This window comes from Pan troglodytes, chromosome 20 (genome assembly GCF_028858775.2).
Source record: "Pan troglodytes isolate AG18354 chromosome 20, NHGRI_mPanTro3-v2.0_pri, whole genome shotgun sequence".
NCBI classification, from domain to species: domain Eukaryota; kingdom Metazoa; phylum Chordata; class Mammalia; order Primates; family Hominidae; genus Pan; species Pan troglodytes.
In genome coordinates, this window is record NC_072418.2 from 7,024,077 (window position 1) to 7,049,742 (window position 25,666).

At 56.8% G+C, this 25,666-nt stretch overlaps 1 protein-coding gene and 1 pseudogene across 9 annotated transcripts in view; one reads left to right on the forward strand and one right to left on the reverse strand.

Annotated features, from left to right (window-relative positions):
- DPP9 (dipeptidyl peptidase 9) overlaps positions 1-25,666 on the reverse strand; it is a 50,382-nt gene that overhangs the window by 4,276 nt on the left and 20,440 nt on the right. For 3 of the 9 annotated variants that reach the window (XR_010153671.1, XR_010153672.1, XR_010153673.1), the window contains 15 exons: positions 24,755-24,868; positions 24,177-24,305; positions 22,368-22,429; positions 19,714-19,814; positions 15,984-16,161; positions 15,267-15,429; positions 11,491-11,570; positions 10,161-10,313; positions 9,362-9,497; positions 6,218-6,363; positions 5,256-5,402; positions 4,072-4,224; positions 3,785-3,919; positions 3,291-3,433; positions 351-462 (listed from right to left, as the gene is read on the reverse strand). Coding sequence is in view for 5 of the 9 variants with exons in the window: in XM_009434411.5 (XP_009432686.4) it covers positions 351-462; positions 3,291-3,433; positions 4,072-4,224; positions 5,256-5,402; positions 6,218-6,363; positions 9,362-9,497; positions 10,161-10,313; positions 11,491-11,570; positions 15,267-15,429; positions 15,984-16,161; positions 19,714-19,814; positions 22,368-22,429; positions 24,177-24,305; positions 24,755-24,868 (1,817 nt within the window). In the remaining 4 variants the exon portion in view is untranslated. Of the gene's footprint in view, positions 1-350; positions 486-3,290; positions 3,434-3,784; positions 3,920-4,071; positions 4,225-5,255; positions 5,403-6,217; positions 6,364-9,361; positions 9,498-10,160; positions 10,314-11,490; positions 11,571-15,266; positions 15,430-15,983; positions 16,162-19,713; positions 19,815-22,367; positions 22,430-24,176; positions 24,306-24,754; positions 24,869-25,666 lie in introns of those variants that run through there. The other 6 variants (XM_009434411.5, XM_016934738.4, XM_016934739.4 and 3 more) reach the window with 4 other exon arrangements.
- Positions 5,363-6,153, forward strand: LOC104003242 (uncharacterized; annotated as a pseudogene).

Here is a 25,666-nt window from a genome sequence, read left to right on the forward strand (position 1 = left end):
TTTCTTCTACGCAATTTCTCAGTTTCAAATAAAGCCCGTCTGCGGGGCAATTTCGGTAAGGGTTCCTCCCTCCATTAGGCCCGGAGCAGGGGTGGGTGTGGCAGCCCCCGATCCCGTGCTTCCAGCACCGAAGGCAGGCGGAACCCTGAGCTGTCAAGACAGGACTGATACATCAATGGCCCTGGGAGCTGGGAGGGCGGGGACACAGGGCTGTGGGGTGGGGGGCTGGGAGCCCCAGATCCCCCAGGGAGCCCCTGATCACAGTGGGAAGCCACCCCGCCTCGTCCCACCCCCCACTCCCAGGGATCTGTCGGCTCGCGGAGGGGCCGAAGCCTCCAACAGCCACCCACCTGGAGCTGGTAAGGTTTCCCTGCTCGGATCAGTTGGGAGACGAGGAAGTTTGTGTGGAAAAAGTGCACGTTTTCGTCCAGGAAGCCGTGGAGGATAAGCAAGCGGTTGGGCCTGGAAAACAGATGGGGAAGGGTCTGAGGCCAGGGATTGTCCGTGGGGTAGGAGGGGAGCAGATCACAAGGTCAGGAGTTTGAGACCAGCCTGGCCAACATGGTGAAACCCCGTCTCTACTAAAAATATATTTTAAAAAAATTAGCCAGGCATGGTGGCAGGTGCCTGAAATCGCAGCTACTTGGGAGGCTGAGGCAGGAGAACTGCTTGAGCCTCAGAGGCAGAGGTTGCAGTGCGCTGAGATCGCGCCACTGCACTCCAGCCTGGGCGACAGATGGAGACAGCATCTCAAAAAAAAAAAAAAAAAAAAAAAAAAAAAAGATCAGCTGAGTGTAGTGGTGCGCCTGTAAGTCCAGCTACTGTGCAGGCTGAGGCGGGAGGATCACTTGAGCCCAGGAGGTGGAGGCTACAGTGAGCTATGATCATACCACTGCACTCCAGCCTGGGTGACAGAGCAAGACCCCATCTCTAAATTAGAAAAACAAAAACAAAAACAAAAACCCAGGCCGGGTGCAGTGCCTCATGCCTGTAATCCCAGTACTTTGGGAGGCCAAGCTGGGTGGATTGAGTCCAGTTGTTTGAGACCAGCCTGGGCAACATGGCAAAACCTCGTCTCTACAAAAATATTTAAAAGTTAGCCAGGCGTGGTGGTGCACACCTGTGGTCCCTGCTGAGCCTGAGGCAGGAGGATCACCTAAACCCTGGGAGGGTGCAGTGAGCTATGATCAAAAAAAAAAAAAAAAAAAAAATGCTGAGCATGGTGGCTTACACCTGTAATCCCAGCACTTTGGGAGGCCAAGGCAGGTGGATCACTTGAGGCCAGGAGTTCAAGACCAGCCTGGGCAACATGGTGAAACCCCATCTCTACTAAAGATACAAAAATTAGCTGGGTGTGGTGGTGCATGCCTGTAATTCCAGCTACTGAGGAGGCTGAGGCATGAGAATTGCTTTAACCTGGGAGGTGGAGGTTGCAGTGAGCTGAGATTAAGCCACTGCACTCCAGCCGGGACCACAGAGTGAGACTCTCTCAACAAAACAAAACAAAAACCCACTTAGGTCTGCTGCTGTCTGTGGTCTGGAGTGTGGCATGGGCTACTGGTGAGGCCAACACGCAGCCTCACCAGAATCGGCTGCCCTAGCCCTTCCTGTCCGATACGGGAGCCAGTGGCCACACGTCGCCGTTGAAATTCCAGTTTACATTCATCCAAATTAACGGAACTTATAAACCCATTGAGACAGAGCACAGATCGGTGGCTGCCCCGGGACAGGGAGTGACTGCTAAGGAATGGGAACAGGGTTTGACGCTGGAGTGCTGGAAAGGTTCTGGAACCACTGCAAATGCACCGAGGGCTGCTTTAAGGTGACTGTTAGGTTCTGTGAATTTCACCACAATAAATTATTATTTTTTGAGATAGAGTCTCGCTCTGTTGCCCAGGCTGGAGTGCAGTGGTGCGATCTCAGCTCACTGCGACCTCACCCTTCCAGGTTCAAGCAATTCTCCTGCCTTGGCCTCCTTGAGTAGCCGGGATTACAGGTGTGTGTCACCACACCTGGCTAATTTTTATATTTTTAGTAGACATGGGGTTTCACCGTGTTGGCTAGGCTGGTCTTGAACTCCTGACCTCAAGTGATCCACCCACCTCAGCCTCCCAAAGTGCTGGGATTACAGATGCGAGCCACTGTTCCTGGCCTATTATTATTATTATTATTATTGTTTTGAGACAGTTTCTCTCTGTTGCCCAGGCTAGAGTGCAGTGGCATGATGTTCGCTCACTACCAACTCCACCTCCTGGGTTCAAGCGATTCTCCTGCCTCAGCCTTCCAAGTAGCTGGCATTACAGGCATGCACCACCATGCCCAGCTTATTTTTTGTATTTTTTTGTAGAGACGGGGTTTCACCATGTTGGCCAGGCTGGTCTCGAACTCCTACCTTAAGCAATCCTCCTGCCTTGACCTCCCAAAGTGCCCAGGCAGACTTTTTTTTTTTTTTTTTTTTTTGAGTTGGAGTCTGGCTCTGTCGCCCAGACTGTAGTGCAGTGGCGCACGATCTCGGCTCACTGCAAGCTCCGCCTCCCGGGTTCACGCCATTCTCCTGCCTCAGCCTCCCATATAGCTGGGACTACAGGCACCCGCCACCACACCCGGCTAATTTTTTGTATTTTTAGTAGAGACGGGGTTTCATCTTGTTAGCCAGGATGGTCTCAATCTCCTGACCTCATGATCCGCCCGCCTCAGCCTCCCAGAGTGCTGGGATTACAGGAGTGAGCCACCGCGCCCGGCCCATGCCCAGGCAGATTTTTAACCCCCTAGGTGACTGCATGGGATTCCGGGGAACATTTTCTGGAGACGTGCCAGAAAATGGGAACACTGTTTTCTCTCCATCAGAGAATAAGACCCATGTCAAAAGCATAAAATGGGACATCTGAGCTGGTCCCTGGCCCTGTGGACATCTATGTCCGGAAGCACAAGACAGAGGCTGTGATGGGGCCTCCAGCAGGATGCAGGGGAGTGGGGGAGGCTTGCCTGTGAAAAGCAGTGACTCGAATTCCCTCATCTTTCCCAGGGCAGGGCTGGGAGCCTCCTTCCCCAGACAAGCATCCCTGGGTGCCCCTTCCTGCAAGGTGCAGTGAGGAGGGAGGGTGGGCTGGAGGGACTGTGAGGCACATGCAGGCAGACGCCACCACAGGAGCACAGCGGGGAGGCTCCACATGGCCTGAGGCTCCCTGGGCAGGGCCAGCTGGGGCAGGAGGGCACCCTGATAGAGACAGCTGGTGCCGGGGTGCAGGAGAAGCCCCGGGGAGGAGCGCAGGGCAGGGCAGCGGCCTTACTCATTGGGCAGCTTCTCCACGTGCAGGGCCACGGAACCCGCCTCATAGCCATGCTGGTTGTTCTCAGGGACGTCCATGTAGCGCTCAGTGTACCCTGTGTCGTAGGCCATCCAGACGGTGACCGGGGCACCCGCGATGGCCACCTGAGGGACACAGCAGACAGATGGGGGCAGAGAGAGAGAGAGAAACAGGCGTCGGGTCCTACAGCCAGCATCAGCCGCTGTCCCGGGGCCGCCCTGGAGCCCGTGAGGAGCGCTCATGCACATGGGGCCGGCAAGGAAGGGGCCCTCAGACCGCGTGGCCCCCGTGGACGGTGCGTGGCATGGGGGTGGGCAGGGCGCCACAGGCAGGCAGGTGCGGCCCCTCCCCGCCGCCGCAGAGGGCCGGGTCCCACTGCCCGTCTGCCTCCTCCTCCTCCTCATCGCCGCCGCCCCGCAGTGCCCTGACTGCCGCCGGCCTGGGGCCCCCCCGCCGCTCTGCACACCATGCCCCACCTCTGCCCATCCGAGGCCGGGGTCCCGGGCTCAGCCTCCCACAGAGAGCTGCTGGCGGGGTTTTGTGCAGCCGGATGCCATCCTGCGGTCGGCGGTGGCGGGCAATGAGGAGGGGGGCTCGGCCCCGTGGGGCTGCTGCAGGGAGAAACAGCCACGTGGCAAGGCCCCTGCCGAGGCGCCTCCCCGGTAGGTGGGCTCCGGGTGGCGCGGGCGGTGGGCAAACGCGGCGTAGATGGGGAAGGGGGCAGGGAGGGGCGTGGCTGAGGCCGGCCAGGGGTGGGACCCACCTTGAACACCTGGGGCTTGTGGATTAGCCCCATGAGCGAGAGGAAGCCCCCGTAGGACCAGCCATGGATGGCAACTCGGCTCAGGTCGATGAAGCCATACTTCTCGGCCACGAACTGCAGGCCCTCCACCTGGTCCTCGATCTCCACCTGGCCCTGAGGGATGAAGCCGGGCACCTCTCAGTGGCCTCCTCCCGGTATGTCCCTCCCCTGCAGTGACACCTCTGCTCCTTTCAGGGCGTCTCTCCCTCTTGGATGAAAAGTGGCTCGCTGGAAGCCCCCTGTCCCTCCAGGCCCTGCTAACCCTGCCTGCTATCTGGGGATGGCTGGACAGATCCAGCAGCCATCTTGCTCTGCCACCTCCCAGGCGAGTGGCTCTGGGAGCCACGTCCCCTCTGAGGGCGTCAGTTTGCCCATCCCTAATAAAGGGACATTAACAGGAAGAGGACCCATTTTCTAGAGGGCACGAGGAAGAAAAAGACGGGTGCCCAGGCATGTGCAAGGTCACAAAGAATGGCTGGTGCCATCGCCGTTGTCACTACCAGCCACATCCCCACCACCGCCACGGCCACGATTTCAATGCTGGTGTCCCCTCTGAAGTCCGTGCTGAGATCACTACTGCGGCCTTCAAGCGACTGATCCATGGGGCCCACTCATGTGAATGGGATGAGGGGCCCTTATAAAAGGGCCTGATGGAGGGAGGTCACGGCTTTTCCGCCCCTTGCAACCCCTCTGCCGTGTAGGAAGCAGCACAGGGCCTCTCTGGAGGGTTGCCGACCAGGCAACCTCGTGGGAACAGAGAGCAGCCCTCCCCGACACAGCCCTGCCTTGGCCTTGGACCTCCCAGCCTCCAGAACTGTGAGAGATTTTCGTTCTTTATAAATCCCCAGGCTGTGGGGTTTTGTTCCAGCAGTGCAAAGGGACCGAGATGATCGCCATCACCACCGTCGTCATCACCAGTGTCGGCACAACTTGTCTGTCCCTGCAGGGCGCAGCCCAGAGCTGAGCAGCAAAGCATACGTCCCCTTTTGTTCTAAAAGGGCGCCTCGTTGAGCCTGCGTCACCCCAGCCAGAAGTGCCCTTCTGCGGGTGGTATTCCAGAGCCGCTCCCATACCCTGCACCCACACGGCCCAGGGCTCCCTTCCCGAGACCCGAAGGACCCAGAGCAACAGGGAGGAGTTGTTACCATTTGGTTTTTCAGGGCCCCTTCGAACCGAAGCCCTCGCTGACAGGAGCCCCTGCCGTCAATCACAACCACGGCGTAGCCCAGGGAGGCCAGTGTGTTGAGCCGCAAGTACTTGATGCCTTTGAAGGAGTTATTCACCAGCTGCACCTGTGGGGAGGTGAGGGCCAGCAGTCCAGCACGAGATGCCGGGCAGGACGGGCCTGGCAGGGGAGATGCCGGTGGGCTGGGGACCGGGCCGGGCTGGGGCCTCAGAGCCTAATGAAAGCACCTGTGCCCCGGAGGCTCTGGATGGACACCTGGGAGTGGCAAGGCGGGAGGGGCCCACACTCGGGACCCTGCTAGGGAGGGGGAAGGGCCACTGTCAGGCTCTTTCTCAGCTGGGCCACTGCCCCAGTCCTGCTGGAACAACCGCTCTGGCATGATGGACATTGGGGTGGCTCATTCTCGGGTGGGGCCATCTGGGCACTGCGGGGTGCTGAGAAGCCACTCCAGGCCAGGAGAACTCGCAGTGGTGATGAACCACAAAGTACCCAGACATCGCCCTGTATCCTCTGTGGGGACAGAGCTGCTCTGGGTAAGATGTGCGCCTAAGATGGTCCACCTGCCAATCTGCTGCCTGCTTTTGACCCCTGCTCCAGGAATTGGGCCCAGGGCCCATGGCCACCTCCATACCAACCTGCAAACTAGGGGACTTCCTAGAGGAACAAGGGAGAGTCAGCAGGCGGAGGGGGAAGGGGAGGCCATCCAGGAAGGGCGGGGAGCGTGCAAACGGGCACAGAGAAAGGAGGGTGAGGGGCCCCGAGGACCCTGTGTAGTCAGGGCAGGCGGGGTGGGCTGGGGCACCAGGCAGGTAGCCGGGGAGCCTCCTCTGGTTGACCGTTCTACAGCTGGCACTTGAGTGGGGATGGGGAGTCCTCGGGTGGATGGTGGGGTGGGGGCCTGGGGAGCAGGTGTGCACTCACCTGGGGGCCTCCATACACAAAGAGGACGGTGGGGTGCTTCTTCCCTGGCTGCAAGGCGTGGGGCTTGTAGATCATGCCGTAGAGCCGCACATCCGAGCGCGTGTGGAAATGGAAGATCTCTGGAGGCACGTAATCCGGGGGGCAGCCTGCGGGAGACAGGGCGGCTATCTGGCTGCCCGGGGAAGCCACATCCAGCTGACACTCTTGTTCTCCTGCCCACCCCAAGCCTCGGAGGGTGGACCAAAGCACCCCCTCTTTTCCTGGGCTTCCCGAGAGTTGATAATTGAAAAAAACATTTTTTTTTTTAATTAAAATAAGATTTGTACAGTTTTTGTAGAGATGGGGTCTTGTCTCCCTGTTGCCCAGGCTGGTCTCGACTTCCTGGCCTCAAGCGATCCTCCCACCTCGGCCTCCTGTGTAGGGTCACTGCTATTTTTGCAAAGCAACAGTTGTCCAATTAGGATGGTGGGAGTTTTTCTGTTTTTCTGTTTTTTTTCTTTTTCTTCTTTTTTTTTTCAAGACAAAGTCTTGTGATCTTGGCTCACTGCAACCTCCGCCTTCCTGGGTTCAAGCGATTATCCTGCCTCAGCCTCCTGAGTAGCTAGGATTATAGGTGCACGGCACCACGCCCGGCTAATGTTTTTGTATTTTTAGTAGAGACGGGGTTTCACCATGTTGGCCAAACTTGTCTCGAACTGTATTTTTTTTTTTTTTTTTTTGAGACGGAGTCTCACTCTGTCACCCAGGCTGCAATGCAGTGGCATGATCTTGGTTCACGGCAACTTGCACCTCCTGGGTTTGAGCAATTCTCCTGCCTCATCTTCCCAAGTAGCTGGGATTACAGGTGCGCGCCACCACATTTGGCTAATTTTTGTACTTTTAGTAGAGATGGGGTTTCACCATATTGGCCAGGCTGGTCTCGAACTCCTGTCCTTAGGTGATCCACCCACCTATGTCTCCCAAAGTGCTGGGATTACAGACGTGAGCCACCACACCCAGCCATCGAACTCCTGACCTTGGGTGATCCGCACACCTTGGCCTCCCAATGTGCTGGGATTACAGGCGTGAGGCACTGCACCTGGCCCAAAGTTTTTTCTTTAAATAAATGTATGTAGGTAAATTTTGGTGGGGCAATTTATAGGAAGGTGAGTAAAGGGTACTACAGGTCTAGGGGTAGCAGAAGTTTACTGTGGAGGGCCAGATAGCAAATTTATTGGGCTCTGGGAATTGGGCGTGGCGGGACACGCTCCGTGCTGTGTCTCTGTGTCATCTGCTGCGGTAGCGCTAATGTGGCCACAGACCACAGAGGGACTGCACGTGGCTGGATTTGGCAGCAGTTGGCCTGCTCCTAATGCAGGCAGTCTTCAAATGTGGCACAGATTGGGAGTTTCGGGAAACAGTGCCTCGTTCCCCAGGGCACTGAGGTTCTGGTCTCTGCCCCCACTGCTAGGCTGGGTGCCCTGCTGAGCCCCTTCCCCTCCCTGACCCATCTCCTCATCTGAAGCCAGGGCTGCAGCTCCTGGCGGTGTCGGTGCGGACAGGAGAGTGAGGACTGGGCTCTAGAGGGAGGCCTGGGATCTGTTTCTGCTCAGGGGTGAGGGCATCACAAAATGCTTTCCAGCCCACGGAATACCCCGCATATGCTGGAAATTCGTTGTGTTTAGAATGTTCTGGAAACCCACCAACACGGCAGAGACAGGGCCAGGGTGGGTTGTCCTTGTACTGAGTGATGCCTGGGAGCCCAGCAGTGTGCTGACCCGCTGGTTTTCATCCCACACTCTGTATATACAGTTTCGTTGATAAAGAAACACTTCATGGTGATACGCTGATGTGTGTGACGGAGCCAGCACTGGAACCTGGAGTCACCAATGCAGGGTCCTGGCCAACTTCCAGGTTCTGGGCAAGGTGTCAGGTTGCCTCATTTCCTGAGGCCCCCCTGTGACTGACCCTTTGCTCCTTTTCCTGATAAAGGCCTCGGAGTGTCGGCTCTGAGCAGGTGCTGCTGTGGGCAGCAGCCTCTGGGCACAGGACACCATAAAGGGCCCTCTGCATGCCGCTGTGGCCAGGACTCCAGGGTCCTGGAGAAGGTGAAGTGGAAAGCCTGATAACCACGGCGGGTTTCAAACCAGTGTGGGTGGACTCTGACATCCCGGCCACCCCTGCATGGACCACCACTGTTCAAAAGGTTTTTTTTTTTGAGATGGAGTCTCGCTCTGTCGCCCAGGCTGAAGTACAGTGGTGCGATCTCAGCTCACTGCAACCTCTGCCTCCTGGGTTCAGGCCATTCTCTTGCCTCAGCCTCCCGAGTAGTGGGACTACAGGCGCCCGCCACCACGCTCGGCTAATTTTTTGTATTTTTAGTAGAGATGGTGTTTCACCGTGTTAGCCAGGATGGTCTCGATCTCCTGACCTTGTGATCCACCCGCCTCAGCCTCCCAAAGTGCTGGGATTACAGGCGTGAGCCACCGCGCCTGGCCCAAAATGTTTTTAATTTTTAATTTTTTTTAGAGTCAGGGTCTTGCTCTGTTGCCCAGGCTGAAGTGCAGTGGTACAGTCACACTTCACTGCAGCCTCCAACTTCTGGGCACAAATGATCCCCCCCATCTCAGTCTCTGGAGTAGCTAGGACTACAGGTGCACACTACTACACCCGGCTAATTTTTAACATTTTTGTAGAGGGAGTTCTTACTATGTTGCTCAGGCTGGTCTCAAACTCCTACGCGCAAGCAATCCTCCTGCCTTGGCCTCCCAAAGCATTGGGATTACAGGCAGAAGCCACTGTGCCCGCTGATGAAAATGTTTACTTGTCACCTGCCCACTACCCTGGGAGCTCCCAGTGACAGGGTCTGTGTCTCGCTGGTTACCATTTTGGCAGGGGGTTGGCACAGAGCTGCATCCCTGCCGGGTTCTGTGCAGTCCGGCCCTTTACTGCAGCTCGAACCCAGGACCGTCTTGGACGGCAGGGGCTGTGGCTTATGTCCTATGACGAGTTCCCAGATGCCTGGAGGGGCCTGGGTGCTGTGGGAGGCCAGGCAGGCCGGCTCCAGGCCTCTGCCTCTTTCCCCAGCATGGGGCCCTCGGCCCTCGTCCCGTTTTACAGCCGGGCGGGCGGAGGCCTCTGTGGGGCGGGGCAGGGGCTACTCACTGGCTGCCTCCATCATGCTAGCCCAGAAGCGGGGCTGCTTGTGCAGGGGGTCGTCGTCGGGGCCGCTCAGCTTGTAGACGTGCACGCAGGGCGGCGTGCTCACGCTGCTGTAGTGGCTGACGAACATGTCGAAGTTCTGGGGGTGGAATGGGGTGATGAGCTCCACGGGATGCCGCTGCGCCCTTTCCACTGGGTGCCGACCGCAGATCCAGGGTAGCTTCCCTCCCGCCCGCCCCCATCCCTCTGCCCCTGCCTGTCATGAAACCTCAAAGCTCCACCCGCTGCTGCAAGGGGGGCACCACTGCCATCGCCCCATTCTGCAGAGCAGGAAACTGAGGCCAGGACGAGTCTGTCCCCCAGCCAGGGGCCTATGGACAGTCACCGACCCCTGGATCTGCCAAGGGCTCTGCCACTGCACAGGCCTGCAAGCTTGCTGGCTCCACAGCTGACTCGTGCCCTGGACTAGGGGTGGCCCTCTGCATGGCCACCGCCTGACATTCTAGAATGTTCTGAGAGGCTAAGGGCCACATCCCACTGCACACAGAGCGGCGGAGCCCCGGCTCAGCGGACGGGCACTGGGGGGCTCCACCACTTACTACCCTGGGATTGGTGGTGGGCAATTCACTCCCTTCCCTGCCCTACCCAGGAGGCAGGGGTGGGCACCGCCGGCCCCAAGGCAGCTATGAGAATGCGAGACCGTGAGAATGACCCTGAGTGCTGTGCCCGGCCATCAGGGACTGCTCTGGCTGGGAGCTGTTGGACGGGCACAGGGCGGTGCCGTGAGGCTGGGCGGTCCCACCTGGCTCATGGAGCAGCTATGGGAGAAGCCAGGCGTGGTGAGGCGTACGATCTCGCCGGCCGCCTCATAGCTGACCACGTAGAGGTGGTGCTCCAGCGGCGTGTCCTTGGTGCCCTGGAAGTACACCAGCTTGGTCTCCTCATTGACCCAGATCTGCAGGGGGACAGGGGATCCTTGTGATGCGTCCCAGATGCCCCTGGGCCCCCACCCCTCTCCACGCCCCACAGGAGTGGGCCCCATGTTCCTCGGACTGGGGACGCATGCTGTCCTCGCCCAAGTCTGGCTTTAGGGCTGGAGATGAACCATCCCTGAGAGATGCGCTTATCTGGCCCCGTGGGCTGGGAGCAGCCCCTGGTCGAGCTGGGAACTGCGCGTCCTCAGGCGGGACCTGGGGCCTGCACTCCACCCCCAGACAGCTCTTTCCCAGCTTGAATTGGGAGGGCCCACCAGAGCCAGGTGGGAAGGCCAGGGAGGGCACCGTGCCCGAAACAGAGGCTCAGGGAAACCCGGCAGTCCCCAGCCTGGTCAGCCGTTCCTCCGACCCAGGTGCTTGGGTTCAGAAGTGGCAGGGCCCTACCTTCCTGTGGGAAGCCCCAGTAGGCCCCGAAGTGGTGTCTCCTGGAGGAGTGGGAGGGCAGCCTGCACTGCGTGGAGCAGCGGGGCCCCTCCTTCACCTGCGCTGGGATGCTAATGGTCTCGAAACAACTGCTGCTGCCCAGGAGCGAGCAGGCTTTGGCTGATGCCTGGAAAGGAGCCGGGAGGCCTCAGAGCCCCGAGGGAGGAGAGGGCATTGCCCCTGTGCCCAGGGCCTGAGAGGCCGGTGGAGGCAGCTGGAGCGTGGGGTGACCAGGGACCCTAAGACGTGAAGAAACTGAGGATAAGTGGTCTCCCGGGACAGCGGGGCACAAGCTTCCAGTGGGGGGAGCATCATGCCCCACAACAAGGCAGCTGGACGCATGGCCCCAGACGGCCTGCAGAGGACACCCTTCCTCTTTCCTGATTTCTAAAAGGCTTCCAATGTTTTCCTTAATTTCAGGGTGAAAGGATAAAGCACGTGAATGGCACAATGTTCAAGATGAGACGGGGAGGTGATGAAATGATTGGCTTGTGTGTATGGTAGACACCGTGCTGAGGCCTGCAAACTGCTGTAAAGCAGGGTCCTCACAGGTGTGTGTGCGTGTGTGTGCACGCACGTGTGAGTGTATGTGTGTGTGAGAATGAGTATGTGTGTGAGTGTATGTGTGTGTATGCGCGTGCGTGTGTGTGTGAGTGTATGTGTGTAAAACACACATGCATGGAGCAGGGGAAGGCTGCAAGGAGACCCTGGTACCTTGGAGCCGTGCCTCGCCAAAACCTCCCATTCACCGCTGGTCAGAGCAATCTCTTCCTTAATGGGGCACTTAAATTCATCTGGAAAGAAAGAAAGAAGGGAGGTGAAGGGGCCTGGGAGGTGATGCAGGCGCCCAAAGGCACCCAGGCCAAATTCCACCCGAGCAGACTCACCATGGAGCCACTGAAACCCCGGCTTGCTGTGAGCTCAGACGCCAGCACAGGCCACTGCGTCAGACCTGCCACATGGGCAAGGAAGCCTGCGGGGCCTGTTCCTGCCATGTGGATGGCAGGCCCAGTGTTTCCCATGATAAACCAGGAGACCTGTGGCTCACTCCTGAAATCCCAGCACTTTGGGAGGCCGAGGCAGGAGGATTGCTTGAGGCCAGGAGTTTGAGACCAGCCCGGGCAACATAGGGAGACCCTGTCTCTCCAAAAAAAAAGAAAAATTAGCCAGGCGTGGTGGCGTGTGCCTGTGGTCCAAGCTACTTGGGAGATTGAGCTGGGAGGACTGCTTGAGCCAGGAGGTTGAGGCTGCGGTGAGCTATGATTACACCACTGCCACTCCAGCCTGGGCGACAGAACAAGAACCCGTCTCAAAAAAAAAAAAAAAAACAGGAAGAGAAACCAGGAATCTGGATTTTCATTGGAATTTCCCAATTTTAGAACCCTCCAAAGGCCAGATGACATCTGTGTGTGGCACGGGAAGGGGGGCGGGGAGTGTGGGGGAGGAGCCAACTGGGCCCATGACCTCTTAGGACACATTAGGACTTTGTAAAACCAGACTTTTTTTTTTTTTTTTTTTTTAAAGACGGAGTCTTGCTCTTGTCGCCCAGGCTGGAGTACAATGGCGTGATTTTGGCTCACTGCAACCTCCGTCTCCTGGGTTCAAGTGATTCTCCTGCCTCAGCCTCCCGAGTAGCTGGGATTACAGGCGCCTGCCACCATGCCCGGCTGGATTTTGTATTTTTAGTAGAGACGGGGTTTCACCATGTTGGTCAGGCTGGTCTCCAACTCCTGACCTCAGGTGATCCACCTGCCTCAGCCTCCCAAATTGCTGGGATTGCAGGCACGAGCCACTGCGCCTGGCCGACTTTTTTTGTGGGGGCGAGGGGGTAGAGACAGGGTCTTACTATGTTGCCCAGGCTGGTCTTAAACTCCTGGGCTCAAGTGATCCTCCCACCTCGGCCTCCCAAAGTGCTGGGATTCCAGGTGTGAGCCACATCCCCGGCTGGAACAAGATGCTGGTGAAAGCGCTAGGGCTAGAGACCAAGGCTCTGCTGGTTTTATGATTGTTTTTTTGGGGGGTAGGAGGGATGACCTCATGTTTGAATTTTCACCAGGTAAAGAATGACAGTGCGGGGTGCATCATGGCACACAGCAGAAACACACTGAGATGGTTTGTAACTGAGGGCTCACTGTCCTTTCTTAACCTTTTAGGTCTAAACAAGCTACCACAAACGTGTCTGTCAGGAGCACGGGAGGGCAGATGTGGTTTCCCTGGCGTAGAGGTCTGGTTGTGGTTACTTGTGGCATCGGGGCCTGGGGAGGAGAGCGGTTCCCACCCAGCCCCAAGACCCAGGCTCCTGCCCGCGTCCCGACGTGTTCCTTCTGACGCAATGTCACTTGGGGTCACCTCCTCGCCATGCAGCTGCTGTCTAGGAGGTGCATGGCGTGTGCTGGGGGCTGAGCAGGGTGCTGGGAAATCTGGTGTGCCCACCTCACAGGCCGGGGGTCCCTGGGGGCACTGCAGCAGCCTGGAGGGTCTGTGCCCCTAGAGAGTGGCAGCTGTAGCTGGCTCCACTTGAGACCACATTTGAAACGTGAGCGCTCGGGCCGGCCCATTTTCCCACAGGGGGCAAAATGAGCATTTACATGAAATCCCAATGCCAGATGGCGGTGGCTGAGCCAGCCAGACAGAAAGCGAAACACCAATGAGCCGAAGACAGCTCCCCCCTTTGAGACGCTTAGCCAGTAAGTCTGCACTGGCCACATCCCACCCAGGAGACCCCGATGCTGGCCTGAGGCAGCTGTCACCCCCCCGGTCCGCATCATACTCAGCTCCGTGGCAGCCTACAGCATCACCCGTCCCTGGCTCATTCGCCCTTCAGCTCCTGCAGTCCCGGACGCCTCGCTCCCTGGGGTCTCTGTCCCCTGTGTTGGGGGACGCCTTGGCTGCTGTGTGGGCTCTGCCCCCAGAGGGCACCGGACCACATCTAGGGACATCTGTGGTTGTCACAACTGGAGGTGCTCCTGGCACGGAGTGGGTGGAGGCCAGGGATGCCACTTGGTGCACAGGATGGCCCCGCCCCAGGGAACCACCCGGCCCTGGCGTCCACGGTGTCCCTGCTCTAACTTTGAAGAGCCTGGGCCGGGCTCCCGGACCACCCCACCTCTCTATCCAGAAGTGACCCTTGGGAGCTCTGTCCCATCCCGAGGCTGACACTGTCAGTGTGCAAGGACACCTGCAATCCCACCAGCAGTCTCGGTTCCCTGAGCTCCAGGCACGGGAACTGGCCCGTACAGCATCTCCACTACCGGGCACCTCAACTTGAACACATCCAAACCCGACTCTGGATTTTTTCTCTCCTAGAACAGTCCCTCTCTGAGTCTGTCTTAGACTGGACCTGCGGACCCCTCCGGGCATCCATGCCGCCTCCCTCCTCTCTGATCCCCCACCCTTTCCACTGCAAACGGTGTGGGCTCAGCTGTCCAAGCACATCCAGAATCAGACCCACCAGGACAGCTCAGCCACTGCCATGACAGCAAGCCTGTCGCCTCTCCCGGCCCCTGGGCCTGTGTGCAAGCTGCAACCAGAGGAGTCATCTGAAACTGAGGTGAGGGCGACGACTTCCTATTTCTCTCGGGGTCAAAGCCCAAGTCCTCCTGGAGCCCCAGCAGGCCCTGCACCATCTGCTTTTTCTCTCCCCACCCTCTCCTCCCTCTCTCCCCCTCCTCCCTGTGCTCCAGCCACAGGGGCCTCCTCCCTATTCCTCCAACATGCCAGGAACAGTCCTGCCTGCCCCAGGGCCTTTGTACGGGCTGTGGCTCTGCCCAGAGCCGTGGTGTGGACCCCTCACCTCCACAGCATGCTCTCCAGAGACGTCCTCATGCCCTCCCGTTGTAGAAAGAAGGCCCCTCACCCTCAAGCCTCTCGCCCGACTGCACTTCCTTCCACCACGCACATCACACCAGAGGCAGCACCTCTAACTGTTTCTGGAATACTGCCTCCTCCACTAGAAGGCCCCAAGAGCAGGGATTTTCCTTTTTCTTTATTTACAGTGAACAATTCCATCATAGCTACCTACAGCGGGAGCTGGCAAATGTTTCTACAAAGGGCTAGACAGTAAATCTTGGCCTTGCACAACAGTTTCTGCTGGGACTACCCAGTTCTGCTGCTGCAGCACAAAAGCGACCACAGACAGTCTCTGTAAACAAGTGGCTGTGGCTCAGTGCCAATAAAACTTTATTTATGAACACAGGTGGTGGGCCGGATTTGACCTGTGGGCCGTAGGTGGCCAACCCCTGGTTGTGCTAAGGGCCTGGCACAGGGGAGTTGCTCAGTAAATCTGCTGCCTGAATAAGCCAACAGTTGGGTGCTCTAAGCCCTGCCAGATCATGACCAGTCACTGGGGAAGGCTGGCTTCCTGCCGATCCCTGTTCCTTCTCCTGCAGGGTGTGCTGGCTGAGTGGGGGGGCCGATCAATGAACAAACAGCATATTGAACCACACGTGACTAACGCGATGAGTTGACAGCATTCGTCAGGCTCTGCTCACCTTCCCCGGGGCTGAAGGGCTCACTCCAATCGTAGCCCTGGGATTTTAAAACGGCGGTGACTTTGTACAAATGGCAGAAGCCGGTCTTGCATTCATTGGCGCGGAGAAAGCAGAGCTCGTCCTCTCCCTCTGATTGGGGGAAGGGATAGAAGATGTCATGAACCTGTCCGGAAAGCAGATAGAAGATGCGTCAGAAGGTGTGGGTGGCCGGGCATGGTGGCTCACACCAGTAATCCCAGTAGTTTGGGAGGCTGGGGCAGGAGACTTGCTTGAGCCCAGGAATTTCAGAGACCAGCCTGGACAACATAGTAAGACCCCACCTCTAAAAATAAATAAATATATTAGCCAGGCATGGTGGTGCAGGCTTGTGGTCCTAGCTACTCTGGAGGCTGAGGTGGGAGGATCACTTAGGCCCAGGAGGTCAAGGCTGCAGTGAGCTATGACCACACCACTGCACTCTAGTCTGGGCAACAGAGCAACCCTGTCTCTAATTAAAAAAAAAAAAAGATGAGGGGAGAGGCTCCAATGGCTGCCAGACTCACCAACCCCCCCAGACCCTCTTCCCTGCCAGCCAGGGATGGCCAAGGCCTGAGCTCACTTCTCCACACAAGGGCAAACACCACCTGCCATTGGCGCTCAGCCTTCTAGGACGTGGGGGTGGGGACAGTGTGACTCCAGGGCCCAGGCGGGCATACAGCCAGCGCTTGCCCCGCTTACATTGATCCAGACGTTGGTGACCTCCTCGTACACCACATACGGCTGGACATTCCTGGGGACAGCTCTGGCAGAGGCTAGCCGCTGCTCCTCATTCTCTGTGCTTGGGATGAACAGGGCCGGGGGGAGGAGGACGAGCTGGAGCCACTGCTGGGGCCGGTCCAGGAACATGGCCCAGGCGCTAAGGGGGAAGATGGGGGGGAAGATGAGAGGGAAGCTGGGAGCCTCAGTGGCCTGCACAGAGAAGCTGGGGACGCAGCGTCCAAACCCGTGTGGAATCAGGGCTGGGCTTCCTGCGCTGGCTTCACCTGCACTTGGCCAAGTAACCCTGCAGCACCCACAGGCTTCCTTCCTGGCACATGCTTAGGGGAGGACAGGATGGGTGACAAGATTTCATGATCCAGGTGTTCCGGAAACAATGGCCTAAGTCTCACAGCGGCAAGCTCTAACAGTTTCTCCTCTTCACTGACTCTTCGGCCCACAGTCGCTATCCTTTATTTCGTAGTTTGCTTTATTTTATTTATTTATTTCTTTATTTAATTTTTTGAGACAGAGTTTCACTCTTGTCCAGGCTGAAGTATAGTGGCGCAATCTCAGCTCACTGCAACCTCCACATCCCAGGTTCAAGCAATTCTCCTGCCTCAGCCTCCTGAGTAGCTGGGATTATAGGTGCCTGCTACCATGCCTGGCTAATTTTTGTATTTTTAGTAGAGACAGGGTTTCGTCATGTTGGCCAGGCTAGTCTCGAACTCCTGACCTCAGATGATCCGCCAGCCCCAGCCTCCCAAAGTGCTGGGTTTACAGACGTGGGCCACCGCACCTGGCCTAAATGAACAATTTTTAAACTTGAATTTATTTTAAGAGGAGATGTCAGTATTCTACGTGGAAAAGCAGCACCTCCACAAACAGAGCAACGAAAACCAAACCAAAGGGAAGCATCACAGGGACATAAAATACTAACTAGAGTGGGTGCCTGGGCTCAGGCCTGCAATCCCAGCACTTTAAGAGGCTGAGGTGGGCGGATCACTTGAGCCCAGAAGTTCAAGACCTGCCTGGGCCTGGGCAACATGGCAAGACCTTGTCTCTACAAAAAAAAAAAAAAAAAAAAAAGTCCAGGCACAGTGGCTCACGCTTGTAATCCCAGCACTTTGGGAAGCTGAGGGGGGCGGATCACAAGGTCACGAGTTTGAGACCGTCCTGGCCAACATGGTGAAACCCCATCTCTACTAAAAATACAAAAATTGGCTGGGCATGGTGGCACGTGCCTGTAATCCCAGCTACTCAGGAGGCTGAGGCAGGAGAATTGCTTGAACCTGGGAGTCAGAGGTTGCAGTGAGCCAAGATCGTACCACTGCACTCCAGCCTGGTGACAGGGCAAGACTCCGTCTCAAAAAAAAAAATTAAAATATTAGCTGGGAGTGGTGACTCACACCCACAGTCCTAGCAAATGTACATATGGCAGCAGCACATAATAGAATTCATTGTTAACATTCCATTGGAGGCATTAACCAATGCAATTAGAAAAGTGAACAGGCTAAGAGGCATAGGAATGCAAAAGCAAGACCCTCATCTCTATAAAAAATACAAAACATTGGCCAGGCGTAGTGGCGAGTACCTATAGTCCCCTCTACTCAGGAGGCTGAGGTGGGAGGATTGCTTGAGCCTGGGAATTCGGGGCTGCAGTGAGCTATGATCGCACCACTGCACCCCTGCCTAGGCCATAGAGTGAGACTCTGTCTCAAAGGAAAAAAAAAAAAAAAAGAAATCCTAACTAAAGCCCATGGGCCTCCCAAAGCACTGAACCTGAAGTCTGTTAGAAGGAAGGCCCAGGCCGGGCATGGTGGCTCACACCTGTAATCCCTGCACTTTGGGAGGCCAAGATGGGAGGACTGCTTGAGGCCAGGAGTTTGAGATCAGCCTGGACAACATAGCAAGACACTGTTGCTACAAAAAATAAAAATATTAGCCAGGCATGGTAGCTCTTGCCTGTGATCCTAGCTACTTAGGAGGCTGAGCTGGGTGGAATGCTTGAGCCCAGGAGTTCAGGGGTGCAGTGAGCTATGATTGTGCCACTGCTCTTCAGCCTGGGCCATAGAGCAAGACCCCGTTTTTTGTTTTTTGTTTTTTTTTTTTGAGACAGAGTCTCGCTCTGTCACCCAGGCTGGAGTGCAGTGGCGCGATCTCGGCTCACTGCAAACTCTGCCTCCCGGGTTTACGCCATTCTCCTGCCTCAACCTCCCGAGTGGCTGGGACTACAGGCGCCTGCCACCAAGCCCGGCTAATTATTTTTGTATTTTTAGTAGAGACGGGGTCTCACCGTGTTAGCCAGGATGGTCTTGATCTCCTGATCTCGTGATCCACCCACCTCGGCCTCCCAATTTTTACAAAAAATATAAAAGGAAAGGAGTCCCAACAAGTGTGTAGGGCGAGGGAAGCAGTTTTTCTGTGCAACAGGCCCAGATACAAAATACCTTCAGCTTGGTGGGTCATAGTTTCTATCGCAGTTACTCAATTCTGCCACTGACAGTCTGCAAACGAGCAGGTGTGGCTGTGTGCCAACACGACTTTACGCATGGACACTGAATGTGAATTTCATGTGACTTCCGTGTGTGATAAAATCTTCTGTGGATCCCCTCCCTTCTGCCCCCCAATCATTTAAAAGCATAAAGGCCGAGGCAGAGGCAGGCCAATCACCTAAGGCCAGGAATTCGAGACCAGCCTGGTCAACATGGTGAAACCCCGTCTCTATTAAAAATACAAAAATTAGCCGGGAGTGGTGGCGGGCACCTGTAGTCACAGCTACTCGGGAGGCTGAGACAGAAGAATCGCTTGAACCCAGGAAGCAACAGCTGCAGTGAACCGAGATCGTGCCACTGCACTCCAGCCTGGGCAAGAGAGTGAGACTCCAACTCAAAAAATAATAAATAAATAAATAAATAAATAAATAAAAGTGTAACTGCCATTTTGAGCTCATGGGATGTATAAAAACAGGCGGACAGCTGGGCATGGTGGCTCATGCCTGTAATCCCAGCCCTTTGGGAGGCCAAGATGGGTGGATCACAAGGTCAGGAGTTCAAGACCAGCCTGGCCAAGATGCTGAAACCCCGTCTCTACTAAAAATACAAAAATTAGCTGGGCATGGTGGCGGGTGCCTGTAATCCCAGCTACTTGGGAGGCTGAGGCAGGAGAATTGCTTGAAGTTGGGTGGCAGAGGTTGCAGTGAGCTGAGATCGCGCCACTGCACTCCAGCTTGGGCGACAGAGCGAGACTCCGTCTCAAAAAAAAAAAACAGGCAGAGGCTGAATTTGCCCACTGGGGTTTGGGGCCCCCGTTTAGGGAGGTGGTAGAGTTCTCTCCTCGACATGGGTGGGAGGCTGGGGAGTGAGTGAGTACAGGGGAGCACCTCTACTTTGTGACTCAGTTTTTCTGAGCCTGAGGTCTGGGGACCCCTGAAATCCCCTCTGTAGGTCTCCTCCACACTCTGGGTAACTGGATCAGCATGTCCTAGTGGCACTAACACTGGGACTCATAAGTCCAGTGTTTCATCCTCAGACTGGCTGAGGTCAGGAGGGCCCTTTGGACACTGGTCTGAGGCCTGTCCTGGCGGTTGCACTGCGGGAAGACGTGAGCAGATGGAAGGAATGGCACGGAAGGCCAGGAGGCAGCTTCGGTGGCTGCCCAGGGCCCAGGGCCCTGCAGGTGAATTCCTTGGGTTCCAGCCAGAGACACTCACTATTTGCCATCCCGGGTCCACCCGGCCCTGGCGATGTACTCCACCTTCGGGAACAGCGAGCTGAAGGGCTGCACCAGCTCCTTCTCCTGGGTCGAGACGATCTGAAGGGAAACAAACAGGTGTGGGTCATGCCCTGGCCTGCCCGGCGCTGCTCGGAGGAGAAGGCCACTGCGCTGGGTCCCATCGTGTCCCCCCCAAATTCATATGCTGGAGTCTCAGCCCCCAGAACCCCAGAACGCAACCTTCTTTGGAAATGGGGCCACTGGAGATGTACTGAGTTAAGACAAGGTTGTGTGGATGAGGGTGGGCCCTGATCCAGCATGACTTCTGTCCTTACAGGGGGACACATAGACATAGACACATAGAGGGAAGCCGTCTTGAGAAGAGATACAGGAAGCAACGGCCACCAAGAAGCCATGGAGAAGGAGCCACCTGCCAGCAGCTTGGTGTTGGACATTATCAATTTCGGCCGTGTAAGCCTCCCAGTCTGTGGTCCTTTGTCATGGCCCAAACAAACGACTACACCCAACAGGGGCAGGTGGGCTGGGCAAGCCAACGGCAGCACCCCAGCAGGTGCCTGGACCCAAAGGCTCTGGTCTGGGCTGTCCCTTAGAGCCAGGTGGCTCTGGGCAAGCACAGTCCCCGGATCCAGGGCTTCCCCACGCTTAAACAGGGCTGGCACGGCGTCTCCAGGGTATTGAGAGATAGGGGACCTGAGCCTTCCTCGTGCCTAAATGGGGCTGGCACAGCATCTCTGGAGGATCAAAGGGAGAAACGGTAGCAGGGCCTCCAGCTCTACCACTTGAGTGGGTCACCAGCCCCACATCCCCAAGCCAACTTGTTTGATTGGCATCACCCCAGCCCACCTAAGGACTCTGCACGTCTGAGAGTGCAAGGAGCCACTAAAACAGCCTGGCGGGGCCAGGTGCGGTGGCTCACACCTGTAATCCCAGCACCTTGAGAGGCTGAGGCAGGTGGATCACTTGAGGTCAGGAGTTCGAGACCAGCCTGGGGAACATGGCGAGACCCCATCTCTACAAAACCCACAATTAGTTAGGTGTGGTGGTGCATGCCTGTAGTCCCAGCTACTCAAGAGGCTGAGGCAAGAGGATTGCCTTGAGCCTGGGAAGTTGAGGCTGCAGTGGGTCATGATTGCACCAGTGTACTCCAGCCTAGACGACAGTGAGACCCTGTCTCAAAAAACAAGAACAAACAAGCAAAGCAAAACCCCAGCCTGGAAGGAGGTTTCATGTGCATCACTGGCAAAGCCACTCAGACTGATCACCTAAAATCTGCCAGAATGCTCCTGTCAAGAATGCAAAAGGCCGGGTGTGGTGGCTCACACCTGTAATCCCAACACTTTGGGAGGCCGAGGTGGGTGGATCACGAGGTCAGGAGATTGAGACCATCCTGGCTAACACGGTGAAACCCCGTCTCTAATAAAAAATACAAAAAATTAGCCGGGCATGGTGGTGGGTGCCTGTAGTCCCAGCTACTCGGGAGGCTGAGGCAGGAGAATGGCATGAACCCGGGAGGCGGAGCTTGCAGTGAGCAGAGATCGCGCCACTGCACTCCAGCCTGGGCGACAGAGCGAGACTCCATCTCAAAAAAAAAAAAAAAGAATGCAAAAGAGGTCTGGAGAGGTCCTAATCACATTATGTCATTTTTGCAAGAGCACACAAGGGCCTCCTTGGTTTGTCCCAGCCCTTCCATCCTCTGGTGCAGGGGAAGGGAGGGTTTCTCTGGACGCCTGGTGTCCCCATCATCATCTGCTCTCCTCTGCCCCAGCCTCTTTGGCCCAGGGCTCTGTCTGCGAGTTCTCCAACATGATGTTACTTAACTTCCTGACACCCTTCTGGGTCTTATGGGATTTGCAACTTCCGAGAGAACTGATCAATGTGGGGCTATTGGGGGTCCCCTGGGAGGGCAGGGATGTGAGAGAAGGGAGGGATATGCTGGGCTGCAGGGGGTGGCTGCGGAGGAGGGGGCCGAGGGAGATGTGGTCACAGGTATGGTCTGCTGGTGACTGCCTTGCTGCGGGGTGATGATGCCTTTTGCTGCCTGATGGCACCTCCAGGCTGTGGGGTCCTTTGAGATGACCCCCAGGTGATGAGGACCCTGTGTACTAGATCTGAGGAGGTCGGGGGGATGGGGATCCAGAACACTCTCCTCCCCACAGTAGCTGACGGGTCCGGTGAACGGACCCCTGAGGATCTGCCTGAAACGCTGGAGGAAACAGCCCGTCCAAAGTTGGGGTCCCCCAGCCATCTGCCCCACGGAGTTCTCTGTTCTGGAAACTTGGAGAGAGGGCAGCTCTGGATCCACACGTCACCCACTCCCGAGGTGGCCTGGGAGCACCTGCCGCGCCTGTCCTCGCAGGGCCCCTGCCTGGTGCTTGTTCCTTACCGCGGCGTGGCCTCCAGTCTCAGGACCCACTCTGTGAGGTAGGGAGGCCAGCTGGCCACGCCGCATTCTAGGCGCAGGTCCAGAGACACACAGGGAAGGCCCGTGGCTAGGCGGACCGGGCGGCAGGGCTGGGGCCTGGGGAGTGCCCCCGAGAGGGAGGTGAGTGACCTGCCCATCCACCCAGCTGCCTACCCGGCCCTTCCCCACGTCATCTAGAAGATTATCTGGTATGCAGCAGGCCCCCTTACCTTGCCCTGGCTGTCAGTCTGGAACTCGGCCAGTTTCAAGGCAATCTTGGGATTCTTGCTGCCTGCAAAAACCGAAGTGAGGTGAACACCAGGCAGGCATCACCCGTGTGTGCCGAGAGCCGGTGCGGGGGGCCTGGGCTGTGGGGTGACGTCCACAGAGAGGTGTACAATTGGAGTGGGGGAGGCAGGAGAAGCCAGGTGTCCCACGGTCTGTCTGCAGGCACATCGTCCTGCTGGAACAGGCATGACACCCTCAGGCGGGGACCTTCTGACTTTGGGCCTGGATCACATTCCCAACAGTGATGTGGCATCTGGCTTTCTCATTTAAAAACACGGGCCACACCCTGTGCTGAGAGCTGGGGCTTGTAGGGGCCGCAGATACCAGGAAGATGCCATCCCTGCCTTGGGAGAGCTCCAGAGCAGACGGTGAAGCCCGAGGCATCACAGTAAAACTGACAACGTGACAAGTGGGGTGTGTCCCATGCAAAACCAGGGAGCCCGTGTGACAGCCAGACCTGCGCCCTCGGGAGGCCAATGGCGACAGAATAAGGGACCCAAGAGGCTTCTGAAGAGTGGGACTTAGTTCAGGCTCCGAAAGAGGGCGCAGGCCACAGCAGAGCGGAGAATGCTTATTTTTTTGGCTAGACCTACGAGAAACTCAACTCCAGCCCTCGTGGCTCTGGCCTCCAGGGCAGGTGACATCTGAGCCTGTTTTCTCATCTGTCATACGAGCGGGAAAAGACTGACTTAGCTCATTTGCAGTGGGAGTTGGAAAGACCGTACAGGAAGCTTCCATCTAGCACGGCACAAAGCAGGCACTCGCGGAGTATGGGCAATAACGATGCTCTTATATGGTCCCATGGGGGTTGCAAACCCAAGGCCTGAACGCGGAATCTGGGCTGCACGTGTGTTCTGTTTGGCTCCAGAGATATTTTTAAATAACTGGAAAGATGTTTAAGAATTGGGAGTGGCCGGGGGTGTGGCTCACGTCTGTAATCTCAGCATTTTGGGAGGCCGAGGCGAGAGGACCACTTGAGGCCAGGAGTTCGAAACCAGCCTGGGCAACAAAGCAAGACTCCATCTCTACAGAAAATTTAAATATTAGCTGGGCATGGTGGCACACACCTGTAGTCCCAGCTACCTGGGAGGCAGAGGTGGGAGGATCACTTGAGCCTAGGAGTTGGAGGCTGCAGTGAGCTGTGATTGCACCACTGTACTCCTGCCTGAGCCACAAGGTGAAACCTTGTCTCAAAAACAAACAAACAAACAAACAAACACCACTGTAGTGTGAGGGCCAAATCCAGCCTGCCTTCTGTTTTTGTATGGCTGAAAATCCTTCTTTCGTTCTGAGACGGTTAAGAAAACAAACAAACAAAACAAGAGTGACATTTTCGCTAATATGAAAATCATATGTATCTCAAGGTGAATTATTTGTAATCCAAACTTCAGTCAAGTTTCCTTGGCACATGGCTACGCCCATTCCTGCACATGCCACTTTTGTGCTCCAGCAGCAGGGTGGGGCAGTTGCAAGAGAGCCTGCCTTCGCCTGGCCCTGGAAGCCTGAGATACCCGTGCCCTCATCCCTTCCAGAGACGGCTTGCTCACCTCTGAGCAATATGATCAGGTGGCCATGGTAAGCCAGGAGAAAGGGGCGGCCCCTGCAGGGCAGAAGCCTTCTTTCTACACCCCCATAGATGCCCAGAGCACACACATGCAGCTCAGAGGGCCTGGGGGACAGTGCACCTCACCAGCCATGCCCCAGGGGCCTCAGATCCCCGGCCCAGCCCCTCACATGTACCGGGCACTCACCTGTCCTGGGGTACCGATACGAGTCCGTCTTCCTTTCTTCTAGCGCAGGAGAGGGGACGTGAATGACCTCCACCTCGGACTCATCGACTTCCTCATATAGGATTCGCAGCGTCTTGAGGCCCTCTGAACCTTGGGTGGGGTGGTGGAAAAACTGCTGAGGATGCCAGAGGCAGAGTCACTGCCATCAGCGCCCCCCCCGCCCCCTGCAGCACCGGGGCCTGAAGATGGGCACCGAGGGCTCTGAAACCAGAACCCCGGCTCTGCCATTCGCTAGACCTTATGCCAGTCCCAACTCTCTGGGCCTCGGTTTCCTCCCCTGTGCAGTGGGAAGCAGAGCAGGGCTACTCCCAGCATGAACTGGCATGGGAAGTGGCCACGTGGGGTGTAACGGGCTGAACTGTGTCCCCTCTTAGGGCAACAGCGATGTCTACAGTCATTAAGGAACTCTCTAGGTGTTGGTATTGACAGACTGTGGAGGTGGTTTGAGGTGAAAGGACTAAGGCGCAGGAAGGACACAGCCTGTGATTCCAGGAGGAAAAGCACGCCCGGGAGCATGTTGAAAAATGGAAGGGACCTACCTTCCCAGGAGGCTGTGGGGCACCACCAGTACCCAGTGAAGCGGTCGAACTCTTCCTGTATGACGAAGGTGGCCACACCCGCAGACTTGGGGTCATCCAGGACATTGGATAAACCTAGGGGGAGGGACGGAGAGCATCAACAAGGGGTGAGCAGCCTGCTAACACTGGGGACAGCCAGGGGCTCAAGGAGAGCATGAGAGAGAGGGAGAGAGAAGGAGGGAAGGAAAGGGAAGGAGAGAGGGAGGGAGAGGGATGGAGAGGGAGGGAGAGCTCGGAGCCGACTGCTTTCAAGCAGGGTTGCTCCACCCCACACTGTGGACACTGGGGCCCTCTTGGTTTCTGGGGTGGGGCCGTCCAGGGCACAGCAGGGTGCTGAGCAGTGTCCCTGGCCTCCACTCACCCCATGGCAAGCCAGGAGCACCCCTGCCCAAGTGTGCCATCTAAAAATGTCTCTGGACATCGCCGAGTGGCCAGGTTTGGAAAGTGGGGCCCGGGCTTATGGGACGGAGAGGCAGCGATCAGTGACTTGAAACCAAGACAAGGAAGGATGGGGTCACTTCTGATGAGCAGGGGAATGGAGAGAACACGCAGGAAGCAGTTGAGATGTGGCCTTGACTTGATGGGGCTGGACAGGCAGAGTGGAGGGGAAGGTGTGCAGGGGCAGAAATGCCCAGGGGCACCTGGAAGAGGGTCCAGAGCACCGTGGCTGGGCTGACGCCTGCAGCAGAAAACCACAGAGCGGCAGGGTGCGGTAGCTCATGCCTGTAATCTCAGGACCTTGGGAGGCCGAGGCAGGTAGATCATTTGAGGTCAGGAGCTCAAGGGCAGCCTGGCCAACATGGGGAAACCTCGTCACAACTAAAAATACAAAAAAAAAAAAAAAAAATTAGCCAGGCGTGGTGGCGGGCACCT